This window comes from Symphodus melops (genome assembly GCF_947650265.1).
Source record: "Symphodus melops genome assembly, chromosome: 5".
Lineage (NCBI taxonomy): Eukaryota > Metazoa > Chordata > Actinopteri > Labriformes > Labridae > Symphodus > Symphodus melops.
Genome location: NC_136695.1, coordinates 18,419,210 through 18,437,010, shown reverse-complemented (window position 1 = coordinate 18,437,010; position 17,801 = coordinate 18,419,210). Strand labels below are relative to the sequence as shown.

Here is a 17,801-nt window from a genome sequence, read left to right as displayed (position 1 = left end):
ATCTCACAGAAGCTGCTGTTCATATATAAATGTGATCTACTGAGGTCCAATGAGCTTGCCTTCCGCCGAGTCGTTTCCTCTACTGCTCCATAACGCTTTGGACCAATTACACTTTTACACTCAGATTAATTGCCTCCAAGTTCACTGCTCTGTCAGGAGGCATTAGAGCCGCACGAGCATCAGGGCAAAGCAAAGCTGACGGCTCCGATTGTGCAGTGAGGAGATGAATGAGGACAAAATATACTCCATGTCAAATGTAAGCAGTCCGCAATGTGACAGTGGTCAGATGCTGTCTGCCCAGTGGAGCGGACACACATGGAGTTTGTCGTCCGCTCATTCCTGGCTTGAGTTTTGAAAAGGACCTCCTGTGAGAAACGCAGCGTTCATAAAGAGCAGAAGAGTTATTCCTGCGAATGTTTAAAGGCTTAAATACCAGCGCTCGTTAAAAATGAGCTCCAGCAGGATGCTCAGATGCTAAAGCTAGAGGCTCTAAGCTCCTGATAATAAGAACAGCGACCACTGTTTTCTGTTAGCTTCAGATTCCAGATTTCCACTTCAGAGCTTTGTTGCTATCGAACAGCCTCCAGCCAGAGCAGATCTCATCGACACGCAGCAACTCACAGCACTCCACTGGGGGCTAAACCAAGCATCTGCACGTTCATGCAATATTGAAACATTATATTGCATCATGGTACATTATTCCTATATCGTGCAGGCCTGCTGCCTGAGTGGATGACCTTCTGTGTTAGTTTTTTAAAAGGGAATTCTTTGACATGGAACAAAACAAATGCACGTTAACATGCATGTGGCAATAACATTTCCATGCTCTGAACGAAAAGAATTACAACCAAATCCTTTTTCTGCTTAAATGATGGCTTTGCCGTTCCTTTTAAATCCAAGTTTTACTATGCAGCGTTTACTTTTACTAGTTAAGGTAATTTTCCGTCATTGAAAACATTTCAAAATTCCTCCCTGTCATCTCTCTTCCCCTCCTCCTCCTCCTCCCCCCAGTTTGTCATCCGTCTCCCACGCGGCCCCCTGCTAGACTTCTACTCCAAGCGCAGCTGAGGGGCCGTTTGGAACCCAGCGGAGCTCCCACACAGGTGTGAGTGTGACCCGTGGAGACCGGGACTAGTCCATCCGTACCCATCAGCCTCTAGCTCACTCTTCTTCTTCTTCTCCTCCTCTCCTTCCTTCGCCTCCTCTTCAACATCACTTTCGCGTTCTTCCATCTCCCATCTCCTGCTCCAGCTTAGAAGCTGCTCCCGCTTTTTTTTTTCTTCCTCCTGGCTTCTTCGGAGCAGGACGTTTGTTCAGCCTGTTTCCAACTGCAGATCAAAAGACTTTTTTTTTTTTTTTTTGCCCGACCAAAGCTGTTCTCCAAAGACTTTTTACGACTGGAAAATGACAGTCAACAAACTCTTATACACACTTGTGATTCTTGACGCATTTGTCTCTTAGACTTTTATTCAACTGTTACCTAACTACTGACTTTTATCCGGAGGTTTTTAATGTCATACCATGTCACTTTTAGCCTGCTTTTATACATACACCTTGAGGTGCATTTATATATTGGTTGTGTTGGATAAGCTGATCACTGTGATGACATGTTTTGGACATGATTTTAAACACAATATGCACTAAACACAGCAGTCTTGTAATCAGAAAAAAAAAAAACAATCAGTTCATTTGTATCAGTCTAGTACTTCCTGTGATTGGAGACCTGAGGCAGCTTTATTGTAATACTTCTTAACCTCCTCGTCCTGCACAAGTCTTTGGCAAGGCAGTATGTAGCAAAAATATTCCTGGTTGCATGACGACTTGACAATCAGCTCTGAGCGAGAATAAAATCCCTCCCATATACAGCTCATTATCGTCGTTTTCTTCCTTTTAAGGAGCATGGGGTTCTTCATCACTTTTTAGTTGTTCACTACCCATCTGAAATAGTAACGGGCGTAACATCATTGAAAGGAAACCACAAAACAGATCAATATTAATCTAAAAGATATTCCTGGATGAGGTAGCGGGACTTTTATTTTTTAGCAATCACATTTAGAAGCATGTAGAAATAAGGATGGAAAAGAATACTCTGGTTATGAAGGGATCAAGTTTTGTTCAGCACATCGTCATATAACATGTTGTGCAGTTATACGACGATCAAATAGATACAGTACCTGGGTGAATATTTTAAACGCGCATGCATTTCGATTAATGTGAAAATAAGTTACAGACCATTTAAAGAAGACAATCCTTGATCCCACAGTGACTGAGTTATGTCTTTCTTTAGAGTGTGTGCATTAGTCCTCTTTGCAATGGTTCAGAGACGAAGGCTTCGCATACCAAAACCAGCGCCTACGCGGGCAAACCGAGTCCTACTGCGAGACACACGAGTGAGCCTGATTCCCTCCTCGGTGATCCAGTCGAGGAAGAGTCTTGTGATGAGGAGGAGGTTGTAGTGTTTGAGACCTCCTTGCTGCCCATCGTAGAAGTGGAGATGGCGCAGCTGCCTCCCTCCCTCGACCCCTGCTGTAGAGGTTTAGATGAGATCCAAGAAGAAGAAGAAGAAGAAGGATCAAACCCAGAAGTGATGGAGGGCCTGGGGAGGATAGTTGGATGTTCCCAGGCTTCCAATTTCAGCGATGGTCCACAGGTCATATGCTGCTTCCAGGTAGCCTCCTGACCACCCCAGGGTGACACTGACTCTTTCGCTGCTTGCCTGCTGTATAATCCAAAGGCTGTAAATCCCCGCCTGCTCACTCCCTTTCAGCACCATGACAATTAAAAACTTGAATTGATTCAGCTCAATAAACAGTGTAGTGTGATTAACCAGTCAGCTCATCATATTCAATCTAATCTAATTCTGAATGCTGCAGAGGGGTGTGCAAAGATCTCAATCTATTGGTGACGGGTCACTCTAACACTAGAACATTCTTCTCCGCCCCAAAATGACATTGGACATCACTTTCATCATCTTTCTTGTTTCTTTCTTTGATAATTTCCATTTCCCCGTTTCTTCGGTTGTGTCTGGTGGTGGGAAGTGAAGCTACACAATGATTCTGTATACAGTTGGTGAGAAGAACGGGCCGTTTTAGTGGGAATCAATCCACACAGGCTTTGTTGGGCTGCATGGTGTGTAATTGGTTGCGTTGAGGTGCCAAGTGTCTGGTTTAAGAGACACTCATGGGGCTGTGCTCCCATCCACAGCCCCCTCTGGTGCAGACCCAGACAGTCACCATCACAGCTGTCTCCAACTCCTTATCCAGTGGCATCTCCACCACAGAGGTCCCTGTCGTCCCCACCAAGACATTCATCTATGCCTCTTCAAAGGTAGGGGCCTCCAGCGCCTGCTCAGCCCGGGTGATCAGTTTGCATGGAGGAGATGTTTACAATATAGAGCAAAACGGGTCTTAAGAGAACCAGGCCTCCAGAGGCCCCAGAATGAGCATAAAGCAACATTGCACCTTCCTGACTGATGCCGCCGGGTTGCATGGTCCAAACCTGGTTACTTAGTCTTCTTTGGGGTCTTTTCTCAGGAGACAGACGATGGGACAGAAGACAAAGATGGCACAATCACGTCTAGCTCCAAGACCGTTACTTCAGAGAACATCGGTGGCACCTCAGTCACCACCACTACCACCCACATCTCAAAGGTCAGCAGATCAGTCTTGCAGTGTGTGTGTGTTTTTTTTCAGGTTTTACATGGTAATGGCCTCTCAGTTGTATTTTTCTTCTATCTACCAGGTAGTGAAAAGCGGATCTTCGGAGACTCGTGTTGAGAAGAGAATCGTCATAACTGCAGACTCTGACATGGACCAAGAGAAGGTACAAACCTGCAGCCTATTATTGAGACAAAACTGCAATTCACCACAATCACAATCACAGGATGGCAAGTTGACTCCGACTTTATTTGTAGGGTGGAAAGCGGAGATGCTTATATAATATTACACTGCTGTGTTCAACAGCAGCTAAAGCCAAAAATAGTGATAATCTGGACTTTATCGGGCCATAGTAAGTTAGATCAACATAACTGACAGCTGGTTTTTAAGGCCAGCTACTACATTATAGTGTTTAACAGATTTCTAGCCAACATTACAGTTTGATAGTTGCCTGATTTAAGTAGAAAGACATAAGTAATTCCAGCTAGCTAATAGTACTGCTAACCCGTTAGCTGTTAGCTGTGACTGAGTGGCTAACAAGCTCTACCTTGAAATATGGTTGATGTTAGTCCAGATTTTCTTGATTGATTTTCTTTTCTGTTTCTGATGTCTAAAGGAGCAGTGAACTGTTTGTCAGATTCCATATGTGTAGAATTGGCAGACACTAAACACAGCTATTATTAGCATAGAAACATAAAAGTGAGCACCTTGTGGATATGCTAAATGGAGAGAATATTGACAGAATAGGTCTTGCTCTTTACACAGTTTACAGCAATTCTTGGATAAGACCAACTTTCTTCTCTCTGCAGTCCATGAACACTTAGCTTCGCTTTTCAACTGGAAATAAGATGAAACAGCTAGCCTAGTCATGTCCACAGTTTTTAAAAAGAATAGCCTATCAGCACCTATATTTCTCCCTTTTTTCATTCTATATTTGTTGATACAAAACTGCTTTAAATGCGTGGTTAATAAAAACCATAAAGTGAAAAAGACCTGTTGACATCTTACTGGGCTTATTTGACTATTCCTTGAACAGGAGCTGTGACGTCCTGGAGCCAGAGTATTTTTTTCATTATGTGTAACACGTTAAGCTTGTAAACTTTTCTACATAACATTCGCCTACTATCACTAACAACAGTGCACTTTATGTCTGTGTTGCAGGAGAAAGCTGACGGAGCATCGGCTTTGTAACTGAAGTTGAACCACTATCTGCATCTACTCCCCCTCTCCTGTAAATCTTTGACGTCCCTTCAGCAGAGCGCAGCAATCAACACATAGTGACCAGCTGTACACACGCACATACATATCCAAAAGATAATATCTCATTAATGGGCACCTCAACTTATGGATAACTGAGTAGAAAAAATCTTTGTAGATTCTCTGCATTTTTTTAACATTTTTTTTAATGTTCAGTTGAGCTGTTCATTGTAGTTAGAAGGCTGAACAACACTTTTTTCATCCAGCTGTTAAAAAGCTTGGTGAATACACTTTGTTTGAAAACAGCTTTTTCTCTCAAGTTACATTTGCTTTTAAATGCGTTTATGTCCTAGTGATTTTTAACGTTGATTTTATACAAATGCACTGTTTCTGTTTTAGTTTAGACGCCATCGTCAGCATATTTTCCCTTGGTGCTTGCTTGGGGAACGTTAAGACTACATTCAAGGGAACTCGTATTTTGTTGTTTTACTCGTCTTATTTAATTCAGGAGAAACATTTTTCTTCAAAAAAGAAATGACATACCTCACATCATCATGTGGACAAAGATATTCTGTGCTCAGATCTGAACAGTAGTTTGGCTTTGTTCTCTGCTCAGGTACAAAAACTAAACAAAACATGAAATCTTTTTCTTCCCTAACCAGCCAGGAACCTGTAGCCTACACGTTATTGTAAAGTTTGAATTAAAAATGGATCTATTTTGAAATGTGTCTCTATTTTATAGAATTGATGTTTTTTATAGGATTTGTACAAAATTGAGGTTTTTAAGTTATTCATATCCATCTGCATACTTACGTTGTAGGTTACCATTGTGCTGTTTACGGAACTTTGAGGTCTTAATGTCAGGCCTGTCTTACCTGACACCCTGAATCATTCTTATTCGTTTCCTCTTGTAGTCCACCAAGCTTATCAAACCTTTCACAGTGTACAAAGCAGTGCTTCCCTCTGCCCTGTGTTTTGTTTAGTAGCGTAGAAGTCCGATTTGCTTTGAATATATTTGGTTGATAAAGAAGTTTTACAAGTTGGGTCTGTTTATCTCAGGTTTTGATATTCTTTTTAAGACTACAGACCTCCATATGATTGTATGAGGAATGTTCATGTATGTATATCCACCCCTATTTTTAAATGTACATTTATGTTCAGCAAGGTGAGGTCAACAAATACAAAGCTCATCTGTCACAGTAAGCTCACATGTATGAAGTGATGGCAGTTCTCCCAGCACATGTGACTTTTTTCTCACAGGAGCACAAAGTTGTCTTTTTTTTACATCTTCTACTATACAGTAATTTATTTGTAAAGTAGGAACTGTTCATGTGATTTGATGTACTGTGATGTTTCAACACAAGCTGGTTTCCAAACTTCCACTAGAGATGTCACTGTGTTAAATACGACATTGATGATGAACCAAGTTTGTAAAGCCTTTCTATCACGTAGTCTTCAAAGTAGATTGCTCTTTCACTTGCTTGTTTCCTGTACGTTTTCATAGAAGAGAATACTTTTAACTATACCAGTCCCTTTTAGATGTTGGTTGGTAGCAAACCTTTTTTTTATATATATATACACAAAAAGAAGCCATTGGTATTGTAGCTGCATCGAAACAACAGAAACCTCTCCTGGAAAGAAATGTAGCATTTCACATCATAAAAGTTAGATTTTTAGACCATGGAAAATATTGTTGCTTTGTGACTTTTCCTGTCTTTTTATGAAATAAAAAAATAAAAGATGCATTATTTTGCATTTTGTCTGGCTGTCAATATTGAAAACAAGGTGTCACAAAGACATATTTAATGTCGGCCCCTTATTTATTGTATTCCAAAGAAGTTTGCTAATGAGTGTTCAATCAACGACATGCTTGTGAGAAGTGTCCCGCCTGGCTCGATTGTAAATCCCTAATAAAACTATCATACAGGACTATACGTTGTTAGTTAACTTGTAAATAAAATACTTGCATTGCCACTAATATTCATTGAGACTTAACATTTTATAATAAAATCTAAATCCGGCATTCATCCTAACATGTTCTAGACCTCTTCCTCTGATTGGGTCAACTTTGTTTCTTGGCAGTAGCACCTGATCACATTGACAAATAACTTTGAACAGAATTTAATTTTGTGCACAATCCATAATTTCTTCAGAAATTAATATGGCTTGATGCATTTTAATGTTGACTTTAAAAAGAACTGCATGACTCACTGGTAAGGCAAATCCTGATACATTCAATCCCCTGCTATGGAGCCATGAAACAGCTTTCATTATCACTAAAGCCACATTCTGCCACATGTAATGACATCAATTAAATTAAAACTATCAAGAGCTCAACCATGTGGGAGAATGTACCTGTTTAATACAGGAAATGTAACTTCAACCGTAACAAGTCTACACTAAATGAGAGAGGAAATTAATCTGATTGTGTCTATAAACAGGTCAGTTTGGGGAACTGTACAGGCATTCACTGGAAATATATAACCCTGCTTGTGCTTGAAACATATAGTAAACAAAGTCTTTGAATTCACTCTATCACAGAAGGAGAGTTCTAGCGAATTGTCTTGACGGGGCTTTTGAAAGTTGAGGCAGCCTGAAGTTGGAGTTGATAAGCCATCGGGTGGATTTTGAACCCGTATAACCTGGAAGGAGAAAACAAAAAAAACAACAACAATCACTTACTGAACAAGAAAGATTTCCGCTGTGATCCTCTGAGGACAGGGGTCAAGTTTTGAATGACATTTTTTAAAGCTATTGCCAATTGGATGACAATTTCAGTTCAGATCCCGAAACAAACTTATTGAAGTCTAATTCTAGTTTCAATATCCAGCTATTTAAACCAATGTAAAGACCTGAAGAAGCAGCTGAAATCATCCTCACGGTAATTCAAGTGTTGAATCAAACGTACCTTGGCACAAACTGGTTGGCTGGTCGCTTTGGACGATACTCCGGGTGCACCATGAAGAGCATGTGGGGGAAGCCTGTACCAAAGTACGCTCCATCTGTGTGGTGGTGTCTGGAGGATTTGGGGGTGTAAACATCCATGCACTTAGGGCAATACAGTTTCACCATTGCTTCTCCAGGGATGTCTGATAATCCTACATGAAAAAATGAGACCAGGGTCAGCTGAGTTGAGTCTTCACTGCTACTAAATAAGGTCAAGGTGAGGAAAACACATTTCATTAGCGGAGGAAAAAAAAAAAAAAAAAACTTACCAATAGGAAGCATTGGCTGATTCTCACAATAGACTCTGGGGCAATAACCGAAATCCCCTTGTTGATACTTTTCCAGCTGCAGAGGATATTACATTTTAAATCAATGTAGACTCTTGTCACACAGCATGTAAGAATTTGAGGCTATTAGGTAACAGCTTACCATCTGTGCGATGCCTCTGTTGGTGAGGATGTAACGTGCGTGAATCAGCCCGTAGAGCATCTCAGCTGCCTGCTCTATCAGATCACTCTGATTGGGATTATCTTCAAGTTCCTCATCTATCAAATTAAAGTCATTTACGTAGTTACAACAAGTTGAATGTTTGTTGAATGTGCTCCAGCTCATTTTTATATGGCAACTGCTAATACTTTGATATTCACTCACCGGGCTCCAGGTCAAGGATCATGTCCAAAGCCTGGCGATAGTGAGGCACCTGCTCATTCAAGCCGGTCAGGTTAAACTTGTCCTGAATGTAGTCTTCATCAACCTGCGACACATAACGGCAATGGGCGACAGTGGCTACATTTACACGAGCACAATTTCCTTCAAATCGGATTGAAATCCTTTCGATTTCACGGTTTACATGGACGCTAAATGAAATGGTCAGATTCATACATCATTTAATCTGAAGAAAACCATTGTGACACGAGCAGACGATTGTAGACCGTACAACTTCAACAACTCTGCTTTGTTTTACACCCGGAAAAATGGAAGATATATTTCCTCATAGTTTAAAAATAATGTCAACTTTGTAAGATTTTCCAGTAGCATTGTTTGAATTTTTAATGTGATGCTATAGTTCATGTTTGAAAGGTTTTGACTGTCTAAATGTGATCTTATTGGTTAGATTATTTAATTAAACATTCTATTGGCATCAATTTTAAACTGTAAACATACATTAAATGTGAATGAGATGCTGCCACTTATCGACAGGACTTTAAACTCAGCCTGTATTAATTCTTCCGAGTCAACGATCAGCATAAACCACCCCTCTCAATCGGAATGACATTTCTTTCCGAATGAGACTGATTCAATTCAATTCAAAAAACTTGATTTGTCCCCGGGGTCAATTCAAGGGCACACAGAGCAGCAAATAACGACAGTGCAACTATACTGATGGGATCAGTCTGCTCTGATTAACGTGTTTACATGCAGCAGTTTTTTATTCGGATCAGGCTTTTGTTCTGATTAATTGTGTCCATGTACACTCAGCCAGTGATTAGTTATTAAAAGGTATCAATTAGGTTTGCAACACACACTCATGTGGAAGCATTACACAAGAACTTAACTGGATTATTCAGATTCTGCCAGTGAAGACAACAAGGACTTAAAGTTACAAGGGGATTGGGCGAGGGCTGTCCTTTCAGATGCATGTTTACCAAACGACTCTTGCTATTTTATATGACAGTTTTCCCTTTTTTCTGAGTGGCATTGTTGTTGTGTTTTCACTTGTATAAAGCGGACTTGAATGAAATCCATCCAGGCAAATAGTCATGCTAGTATGTTTGTGTTAATTTCTTATGATGTTAATGGCACTGGTGAATAGCAGACCCACCTCGCAGAAGAACTCATTCCCTCTCAGGCCACAGAACCAGGAAATCCAGGAGACCTCCTCTGAGCTGCTCATCCTCCTGACAAACCAAAAACACAAAAAATCATTTCACATCCTCAAAGCTCGGCTAACAGCTAACGATCTGCAGCTCACAGTTTTGACATGCTCACTTTACTAACAGAGATTCAACCCCTTTGTTCCATCATAAAGCCAACACATTGAAGCCTTTATGTGGGTTACTTTAAACTAAAAAAGTGTGATATAACCTTTTATAATCGGAAATGTATGTTGAATTTGCTTCTCTAACCTGCTACTTACGTTAGCTCACATGCTAGTTACTAGCTAGCGTTTATTCTCCTGAGCACACACAGGAAGTAAAGGAATCAAGAGTTCTGCTTGGAATCATTTTTGAGGTAGATGTAAATCACAATACATGGTCATACCAACTCACCCTTCTGTTAGTTAGTTAACACATTCACTTGAAAGCTCAGCTCGTTGATCCTCGATCCGATACTAAACACAGACTGTAAAGAGACGATTTCCTGTGGTCGAAATTACAAAATAAAATGTCTCATGATCGCAGAATATTATAACGCATTTCTCCATTAGCAACTGAAGTGGAAGGTTGTTTTTGTTGTTGTTGTTGTTGGAGTTTTTTCCCCCAAAAAGTATGGTAGATTAAAAAAATAATGAAGGACAGAAAACATGTATTTACATTTTAATTAATTTACAAAATAAGGTGACATCATTTGGAGTCATGTCCTACTAGTCTGTATACATGACCTAACATTACTGTAATTTTATAGACTTAAAGGGTGTTAAGTATTTTAGGTAAAGTAGGCCAATATTGGCAAAGGTGGGCCACCTATAACCTATGTTTTCTTCACTAGCGGCCATAGGTCTAAAAAAAAAAAAACAGAGAGCCCAAACATTTTATGTAGATCACATTTATTTATTTATTTAAAAAGAAATCTTCTGTTAGTAACAGATTGCTGAGAAAGTTTAGAATGAGAGTCTTTTCCAGTTGGGATGGAGATATCCTTCAGGGCAGGTCTGAAAAGGTTTTGCGACAGGGTGGCCCCACATCCTTTGGCTCCTGCTCCTTCCCAATGCCTTCAAACATCAATATCCTAAAAAAAAAAAAGGAAAAACTGCATTTCAGTTCATAAAATGTACCAGTTATCCAACATGTCAGCTACCTAGGATGTGTTCTTTCAGGTATTTAGGCCATCAGCATACAGCTTAACATTTGTATGTCTCCAGGACCACCATCTTTTCTTTGAATTAAACATTATGAACTTACAGTTTTAGAATGGCATTCCTTTTCCCCAGCATCATATTGAGGAAGTCAGTGTAGCTGATGGTGTCCTTCGATGTCCCTCCAACCACCTCTGACATCATTTTTTTTAGCTCTAAGTGAGTCTTAGCCAGTCCAAGTTTTTCCAGCATTCGTTTTAAACCCATTATATCTGTCAAAACAACAGTTCAGGGTTTAGGAGGATTTAAATAGGCGTCTATAATCTGTGAAGTAAGGTTTGTTTATGATTCAGATATTTACCTATATCTCCTTTGTCATTAAGATCAAACTCCATGTATTTCTCTAAAATACAAGCAAATAAAAGGATTTCAAACTTTCTGACTTTGCAAAACAAAAGCAATTCACTGAAAAGTGATAGCTCCTATAGGCTACTCACTTTTAAACATTTCGAGCTTTGAGATCAGATCCTCCTCTTCTGCATACTGAGGGTCTGAGAGAAAAGCCTAAGAGGGATAATTAATTAATGACTCATATTATCAGACTTACATTTTTTTTACACACCTACACTCACCTCATTGACAGAGTTGAGTTTCTCTTCCTGTTGAGACTTGAGTATACCATAGGCTTTACCTCCTTTTATAACGATACACAGGATAAATTATTGATTGCATAAATATAATAAAACAAATATAATCTTGAAATTACTTCACAACGAGAGTAAATCAACAAAAGTCAAAGATAGATGTCCAATGAAAAAATGAGTAAAACTAACCTTGAGAACTGTCCATTTCAGCCTGAGAAACTAACACAGACACAATGAAAATCTATGATGCCTTTTCTGTAAATTAAACCAGAAGAGGAAGTGTAGCAGTTTCAGTAAGCATTCGTGAAGTTCCTCTGTTGCACGCTATTTAAGGCTGACCAAACAAAGGTCAGAGAGAGGATGCACGTCACAGTACTGACATACTGTATGAATTTGAACAGATTCAGAAGAAACAAACAGGGTTGTATATTTCTCAATAGGTAACAATTGCATACAGGATACCTGCTGTGTAACAGCGGAGATGAACTCATTTAGAACTTTCATCTTTTATGAAGTTGACGGAAAAGAAAATGTTAAAGGAAGGACGAGTGATGTGAAAAGGAGAACTAACTTTGTTGAAAACAGAAAGTAATGCACACTACTCTTGAGATGCAATTCCTTATAAGGCTGTTTAACAAATAAAACATTTGAGGGCCCTCATACATCCCACTGTTCTCCCCACTAGCACCCGTCAGTGTCCACATCAAATTCAGCAGTTACTCACATTCACACCTTGAAGTCTGATACCGAGCTGCTACTGAGCAGTTAAATGTTTTGCTCAAGTTCATGTCTATGGGGATAACATAGGGGATAGAGGCTTCACTTTCACATTCACCACACACATTTTGTGACATCAGCGTTTAAGGCCCTTTTGTCATGTCTTGCTCTCACCACATGATGGCAGTATTTAATCTTTGATTGGTTATTGGCTAGGTTGACATTGCAGGTTGTTTCAAGAAGACAGCTCTGAAGAGAACTGAGAATAGGTGGAGACTGTATAGTGATCTTAAAGAGAATAATCTTGTGTCACTCCACTTGGTTACTTAACACAGACAATGGCTGATTTTCATGCACAGGTTCTCCTCATGCTAATTCTGTCTGTGTTCATATCAGAGTGCAGAGGTAAGGAGATCTATTAGTATTTTCTCAACCAGTTTGAAACCATGAATATCATAAATGTATTGATGTTGTTTGTAACCCAAAGACAAAAATAATTTTGCATACACTGTGACTATGATTGCTCTTAAAAATTGTCATGCATATGTTACAAACTGAATAATATAGTTGAAATATTAGCTGTTTATTGAAAAGTTGCATACCGTAGTATAGTTGTCTGCTTTAGATTTTGATACTTAATGCTACAGTATCTGATGTTAAACATGCTAATCTTTATTCATGATCATTATTAAAGTTGTTTCACCAGTGTCTGAGACTGTGACTGCCACTCAACAAGAACATGTAGATCTGCCCTGCTTTATTTCTAACCTGACGGACAACAGAATCCAATGGATGAAGAAAACCTCAGATGCCAAACAGAAAGTTATTCTTGCCAGGCCTAAAACATCAAAGATCCCGGATGCTGAGAGAACAAAATGGGAAGCTAATCAACAAGGAGAAATGTCTCTTATTCTGACCAAACTACAAAAGTCTGATGAGGGAGTGTACAGCTGTGAAATCTGCAAAGGCTGGGACTGTTCAGTTGTCAGAAACATAACTCTGATAGTAAAACGTAAGGGTCTCTTTTCATTTTTCGGTATTCTCACTTTATTTTACCAGCACATGTCTTTCACATAAATCCTGGCTCTTTCAGAATGCAAGGTCCTGCCGGCCGTAAAGGCGGCAACTGGTACATCTGCAAACCTGTACTGCCAGGTGAACATGACTTCAAGGCAAGAAGGATCCCAAGAAATCTCTTGGGAAAGGCTTAAAGGAGGCAAACCTGTTAATATTTCTGAAACATTTGTAATGAATGGCGCATCACTAGCAATCCACTCTGTGAGTGACAGTGACAGTGATTGGTACAGATGTAAATACATGCTTGGACAAATACAGCGCTGCTTTGAGATAAAACTTCAAGGTAACATTTTTGTTAGAATTTAATATGAATATCATAGATACAAATGTCAATATTGATCAGTCTTTTTTTAAAACTTTTCCATGTCCTCTGTGAAGTGGAAGATGTTGTCACCACAACATCTCCAGGTATGTAGTAACAGCTTTTTAAAACTTCTTTTGCATCCGTCATTTTCTGGACAAGGAGTTATTGTAAATGCATAGTTGATCTTTCTGTCTTCCTTAGCACTGACAACCAGTGTGGTTAATCTGGAAACCAGGAAGGATGGGAACAGTTGGGCAATTATTGCAGTTATTTTGTCTGCAGTTGTTGTAGGGATTGCCATAATAGCTGCGCTAACACCACTGGCCATCTACTGCAGACGTAAAAAAAAACAGAGAGCTGCACAGCGGACACAGTGGAACTTCAAAGGTTTGAACTGTCAAGAAGTCATGTCTTTTTTTTTGACACGGATACAGTTTGATAATGTGTTTATTTTGTCTTTATTTCTTATCAGGTGCTGAGCCTGACAAGATTTATGAGAATTCTCTACCTAATGAAGGTGAGCACCTTTTTTCTCCCTCGCTACCTTCTCGAGTCTGAACTCTGCAATCTCTCTTCCTCCTTCTTTGACCACTTGACAACTTGTTTCCTTTATTTCATAGATCTTCAACAACAAGTTAACAGCCTTTACCAAAGTCAGGATGGAAGCTTGAGTAGCTGTAAGTGCTATTTCAAAGTATACTGTACATTCATTCTCATTATATATTAAGAAAGCAAATAACCCTTTCCTTCCTTCATTACAGTCCACTATTAGTACTTTTGTGATGAAGACAGACATGATTCTCCGGCTGTTTGTTTACAGAAACAAAATGCACTCTATGCAAGGATCTATATTGAGAAAAATGGACAAATGTAAGCCTTCAGTTTTTTTACTGTGTTGAAAATACTGCTCCTCTCAACTCTTTTTTGTATCAATCTATCCAATTATGTCTTTAAAGATGAAATGACATGTTTGCAATTATAATATTACAATAACACATCTAATTCATTGTAAACTAACGTTGAGAAAGAAAATGTGATTAAGGTGTCATATCAATGTAAAAACAATCTCTTTAACTAGTTCACAGCCTGCAGTAAATCATAGAAACTGTCCGTAGTGGTTGCAGCTTCTTCTTGTTTCTTGTGTTGTTCCTCATTAAGATCATCGTCAATGTCCTCATACACATGAGTCTGTGAAGAGAAGTATGGAGATATTACATTCGAATATTTCAGTTGAAAAGGAAAGATTGTTTTAGTGCAGCTCGTTTGTGTGTTTTGTCTTACCATTCCAATACTTGTCAGTTCATTCTCTTTAAACAGAAAAGGATAGAAAAATCAGGTCATTTTATTTTCATCAGAGCTCCTCAACACATTTGCCTTTAACCAGACTGAGTACCTGCATCCTTGTTATGCTTCCTCTTCATGTACAAGTAGAGAACCCCTGCACTTATAAACACCAACAGGCCGAGAGGAAGGATTAACCACGCAACTGTTTGAAGAGCTGGGGACATTAGATGAATACAGTGTTGATCACTTAGACTTTACTCCTAGGTTTGGGTTTATTTCAGACAAAGGTCAACACAGGCATCATGTGTACTTACAGTTCACAGTGCGCCACCTCTTTGAAGCCATTACTTCACCCTCTCTATGCACAGAGCAGGTTAATTCATCTGATGCCATGGACAAGGATGGCACATCTAACCGTTTTATTAAAGTGTTATTGTTGGCTTCCATGAAACCACTCTGCAAGCGATATGAAACGTTCCCAGACCAAGTTAAATTGAACTCTTGTCCACATTCTTTGGAGCAGGTAAGTACGCAAGTCAAGGTGACATTTTCGCCTCCTGGGCTGCTCTTTGAAGAAACTATAAAGACAAACATAAGAACAATGTTTTAGAAAGAGTGATGACAAAAGTGAACTTTTATTTTTTTTTAATTGACACTTTTTGAAACACTCACCGTCCAAAGTATACAGCCAGATTTGATTCAAAACCTGATGTTCAGCCAAACATCGGTATTCCCCTGCATGCAGAGGACTCACATTCATAATTCTAAGCGATGAGTCTTCACTCTCATGAGAGGCCTCTGTTTGCCTTCTATCAGGTGACATATCTGTCACTGGTTGTGACCTCATCCTCCACACCACTCTGCTGCCCACACGGAGAGAGGAAGTGTTGCTACAAGAAAGGGACACTGATTCACCCACTGCAGCAAACACTTCCTCTACGCCATCTAGGGTAAAGGGAAGCTGGTTACACTTTGGACATGTACCATATACAACAGCTTTTAAAATGACTATATACAAGGGCTTCAAGGTGTCATCTGGTACCTGCTACTTTCGTTGTATAACTGGCATTGGCTTTAACTGTGCCGTTTAGACTCAAATGGCATCTCCATTTTCTGTGATGGTCTGTCGCTTTGTATCTGATGAACAGTTTATTGAAGCATGCAGAGCTATTTTTAAATTGAAACCTCTCTCCATTTAAAGGTGTGTTGTGTTCAGTACTCCAGGTGATATTCATTCCGATGGTGTTACAAGATTTGTAACCTTGATGTGTGTTGAGAGAACAGTGAAGCTCTATCTTGCCAGCTGCTGGAGTTTTCTCTTCAGAAACTAATGGATGATACAAAGGAAGAAAAAAAAAGTAGAAATAATGAGCACCTTCTGTGGTATTAACTAATATTATGTAGCAGCATATACCTTAGATCACTTACTCTGAAGAATCCTTAGGGAAACATTTGAAGAGAGTGCTCCACTTTTACAGGAGTATAGTTGAGCATCTTTGAGTTCCAGGTGATTAATCTGCAGGGAGCAGTCCTTCTGCAGCCCGAGTCTACGGACGTACGGATCAGTCACCTGTTCATCCTTCACCAGAACTGTGACTGGGTCAAACCTGCTCCAGATCACAGAGGAGCACGATGTGATGGAGGGTATGTCACACGGAAAAGTAATACTATCTCCTAATGCGGCAATCATCCCCAAATTATCTGTTGAAGAAGCATTTTATATGAACAGTGTTCACAAAATGAAGTTTGAATCATCGTCATCATGCAGTTGATAATCATAATTCATAATTTCAGGTTTTTTCTTGGGCTTAGCTCTTAAGTCTGCAAGCATTCAAAATGAATCAAATGATTAGAAATGAAATCCTTTGAAAATTCTCATTTTTGAAATGACCTGAGCGTATATAGTTATGAAGGCAAACAACAATATTAAAGATAGTAAACAGGTCAACAAGGAACAAATACATGTTTCTTTCTTTTTTACCTGGTGACTGAAGTCCTGCTGCTGAATGCGTGAGAGAAAGAAGACAGAATCTGAACAGTAAAAAGAAAGCCATTCCTCGCTCAGAAACGAGCTCCTCGCAAATGCTTTTCTCCGTCCTATTGCTTAATCTGCAGATTTTAGCAGAAGTTTTTCAAAACACATTTTCAGGAAATGACAGTGACAACTTATTTTTACGCTGTGTCCGGAAAGTATTCACTGCACATTTTGTTATGTTACAGCCGTATTCAAAAATAACGTTTTTTTTTCATTAGCATTCTACATACAATGCCCCATAATGACAAAGATAAAAAAAAAAGTTTGTTTGAAATGTTGCTCCTTAAAAACTCAAAAATGAAGAAAAAAAAGAAAAAAGTATTCACAGCCTTTTCCATGACACTCCAATGATCACTTTTGGGAGGTTTCACTTGATTGGACATGATTTGGAAAGGTAGACATCTGTCTAAAAGGTCTCACAGTTGACAGTACAATTCAGAGCACAAACCAAGCAATGAAGTCAAAGGACTGTCTAGACCTCTGAGACAGGATTGTTTCGAGGCACAGATCTGGGGAAGGATACAGAAACATTTCTGCAGCATTGAAGGTCCCAACAAGCAGAGTGGCCTCATGCATGTGTAAATGGAAGAAGTTTGGAACCACCAGGGTCAGGGAGGTGACTAAGAACCCAATGATCACTCTGACAGAGCTCCAGCATTTCTCTGTGGAGAGACGAGATCCTTCCAGAAGAACAACAATCTCTATAGCATTCCACTAATTAGGCCTGAATGGTAGAGTGGCCAGACGGAAGCCACTCAGTAAAAGGCACATTACATCCTGCTTGCAGTTTGCCAAAAGGCACCTAAAGGACTCTCTGATTAATAGAAACAAAATTCACTGCAGTGACGAAACAAGGATTGAACTCTTTGGCCGCAATGCCATGTCTGGAGTAAATCAGGCACCGCTCATCACCTGGCCAATACCA

General features: G+C 39.5%; 4 protein-coding genes and 1 long non-coding RNA gene across 5 annotated transcripts in view; 2 read left to right on the top strand and 3 right to left on the bottom strand.

Annotated features, from left to right (window-relative positions):
• The window catches only part of LOC306823547 (uncharacterized protein), a 28,978-nt gene extending 22,370 nt beyond the window's left edge, over positions 1-6,608 (top strand). The window contains exons 29-33 of the mRNA XM_079343139.1: positions 2,288-2,668; positions 3,205-3,327; positions 3,534-3,650; positions 3,742-3,822; positions 4,818-6,608. Coding sequence (XP_079199265.1) covers positions 2,288-2,668; positions 3,205-3,327; positions 3,534-3,650; positions 3,742-3,822; positions 4,818-4,847 — 732 coding nt within the window. The 3' untranslated portion in view covers positions 4,848-6,608. The remainder of the gene's footprint in view (positions 1-2,287; positions 2,669-3,204; positions 3,328-3,533; positions 3,651-3,741; positions 3,823-4,817) is intronic.
• A 350-nt stretch (positions 6,609-6,958) lies between these two features.
• Positions 6,959-10,252, bottom strand: LOC306823550 (casein kinase II subunit beta). Its single transcript, XM_079343142.1, has 7 exons — positions 10,070-10,252; positions 9,622-9,697; positions 8,451-8,553; positions 8,229-8,344; positions 8,069-8,144; positions 7,762-7,951; positions 6,959-7,495 (listed from the first exon to the last, which is right to left on the bottom strand). Exons 2-7 carry the CDS (start codon positions 9,691-9,693, stop codon positions 7,405-7,407), a joined length of 648 nt encoding a protein of 215 aa, XP_079199268.1. The 5' UTR covers positions 9,694-9,697; positions 10,070-10,252; the 3' UTR covers positions 6,959-7,404.
• A 312-nt stretch (positions 10,253-10,564) lies between these two features.
• Positions 10,565-11,746, bottom strand: LOC306823338 (allograft inflammatory factor 1-like). The gene is made up of 6 exons (XM_079342797.1): positions 11,649-11,746; positions 11,448-11,509; positions 11,313-11,379; positions 11,177-11,218; positions 10,922-11,087; positions 10,565-10,748 (listed from the first exon to the last, which is right to left on the bottom strand). Exons 1-6 carry the CDS (start codon positions 11,662-11,664, stop codon positions 10,661-10,663), a joined length of 441 nt encoding a protein of 146 aa, XP_079198923.1. The 5' UTR covers positions 11,665-11,746; the 3' UTR covers positions 10,565-10,660.
• A 739-nt stretch (positions 11,747-12,485) lies between these two features.
• Positions 12,486-14,416, top strand: LOC306824622. Its single transcript, XR_013779162.1, has 6 exons — positions 12,486-12,581; positions 12,871-13,188; positions 13,270-13,944; positions 14,030-14,074; positions 14,178-14,234; positions 14,319-14,416. It is a non-coding gene; the product is annotated as an uncharacterized lncRNA (long non-coding RNA).
• LOC306824621 (uncharacterized protein) lies at positions 13,992-17,153 on the bottom strand. Its single transcript, XM_079344812.1, has 8 exons — positions 16,823-17,153; positions 16,270-16,542; positions 15,884-16,168; positions 15,514-15,786; positions 15,156-15,419; positions 14,951-15,055; positions 14,839-14,864; positions 13,992-14,745 (listed from the first exon to the last, which is right to left on the bottom strand). Exons 1-8 carry the CDS (start codon positions 16,893-16,895, stop codon positions 14,632-14,634), a joined length of 1,413 nt encoding a protein of 470 aa, XP_079200938.1. The 5' UTR covers positions 16,896-17,153; the 3' UTR covers positions 13,992-14,631.
• Between the last annotated feature and the right edge of the window lie 648 nt (positions 17,154-17,801).

What these genes read in the sequence shown, in the direction of transcription:
- LOC306823550 (XM_079343142.1), bottom strand. Translation starts at nt 9,693, where the DNA reads ATGAGCAGCTCAGAGGAGGTCTCCTGGATTTCCTGGTTCTGTGGCCTG. An exon ending in ACAGAGGCATCGCACAGATG is followed by an intron (nt 8,145 to 8,228) that starts GTAAGCTGTTAC and finishes TATCCTCTGCAG; the next exon opens with CTGGAAAAGTATCAACAAGG. An exon ending in GCCAACCAGTTTGTGCCAAG is followed by an intron (nt 7,496 to 7,761) that starts GTACGTTTGATT and finishes TTCTCCTTCCAG; the next exon opens with GTTATACGGGTTCAAAATCC.
- LOC306823338 (XM_079342797.1), bottom strand. An exon ending in AACTCAACTCTGTCAATGAG is followed by an intron (nt 11,380 to 11,447) that starts GTGAGTGTAGGT and finishes TATCCCTCTTAG; the next exon opens with GCTTTTCTCTCAGACCCTCA. An exon ending in TAATGACAAAGGAGATATAG is followed by an intron (nt 11,088 to 11,176) that starts GTAAATATCTGA and finishes TTGTTTTGACAG; the next exon opens with ATATAATGGGTTTAAAACGA.
- LOC306824621 (XM_079344812.1), bottom strand. Translation starts at nt 16,895, where the DNA reads ATGGCTTTCTTTTTACTGTTCAGATTCTGTCTTCTTTCTCTCACGCAT. An exon ending in TTCCCTAAGGATTCTTCAGA is followed by an intron (nt 16,169 to 16,269) that starts GTAAGTGATCTA and finishes ATCATCCATTAG; the next exon opens with TTTCTGAAGAGAAAACTCCA. An exon ending in CTGGCTGTATACTTTGGACG is followed by an intron (nt 15,420 to 15,513) that starts GTGAGTGTTTCA and finishes TTGTCTTTATAG; the next exon opens with TTTCTTCAAAGAGCAGCCCA.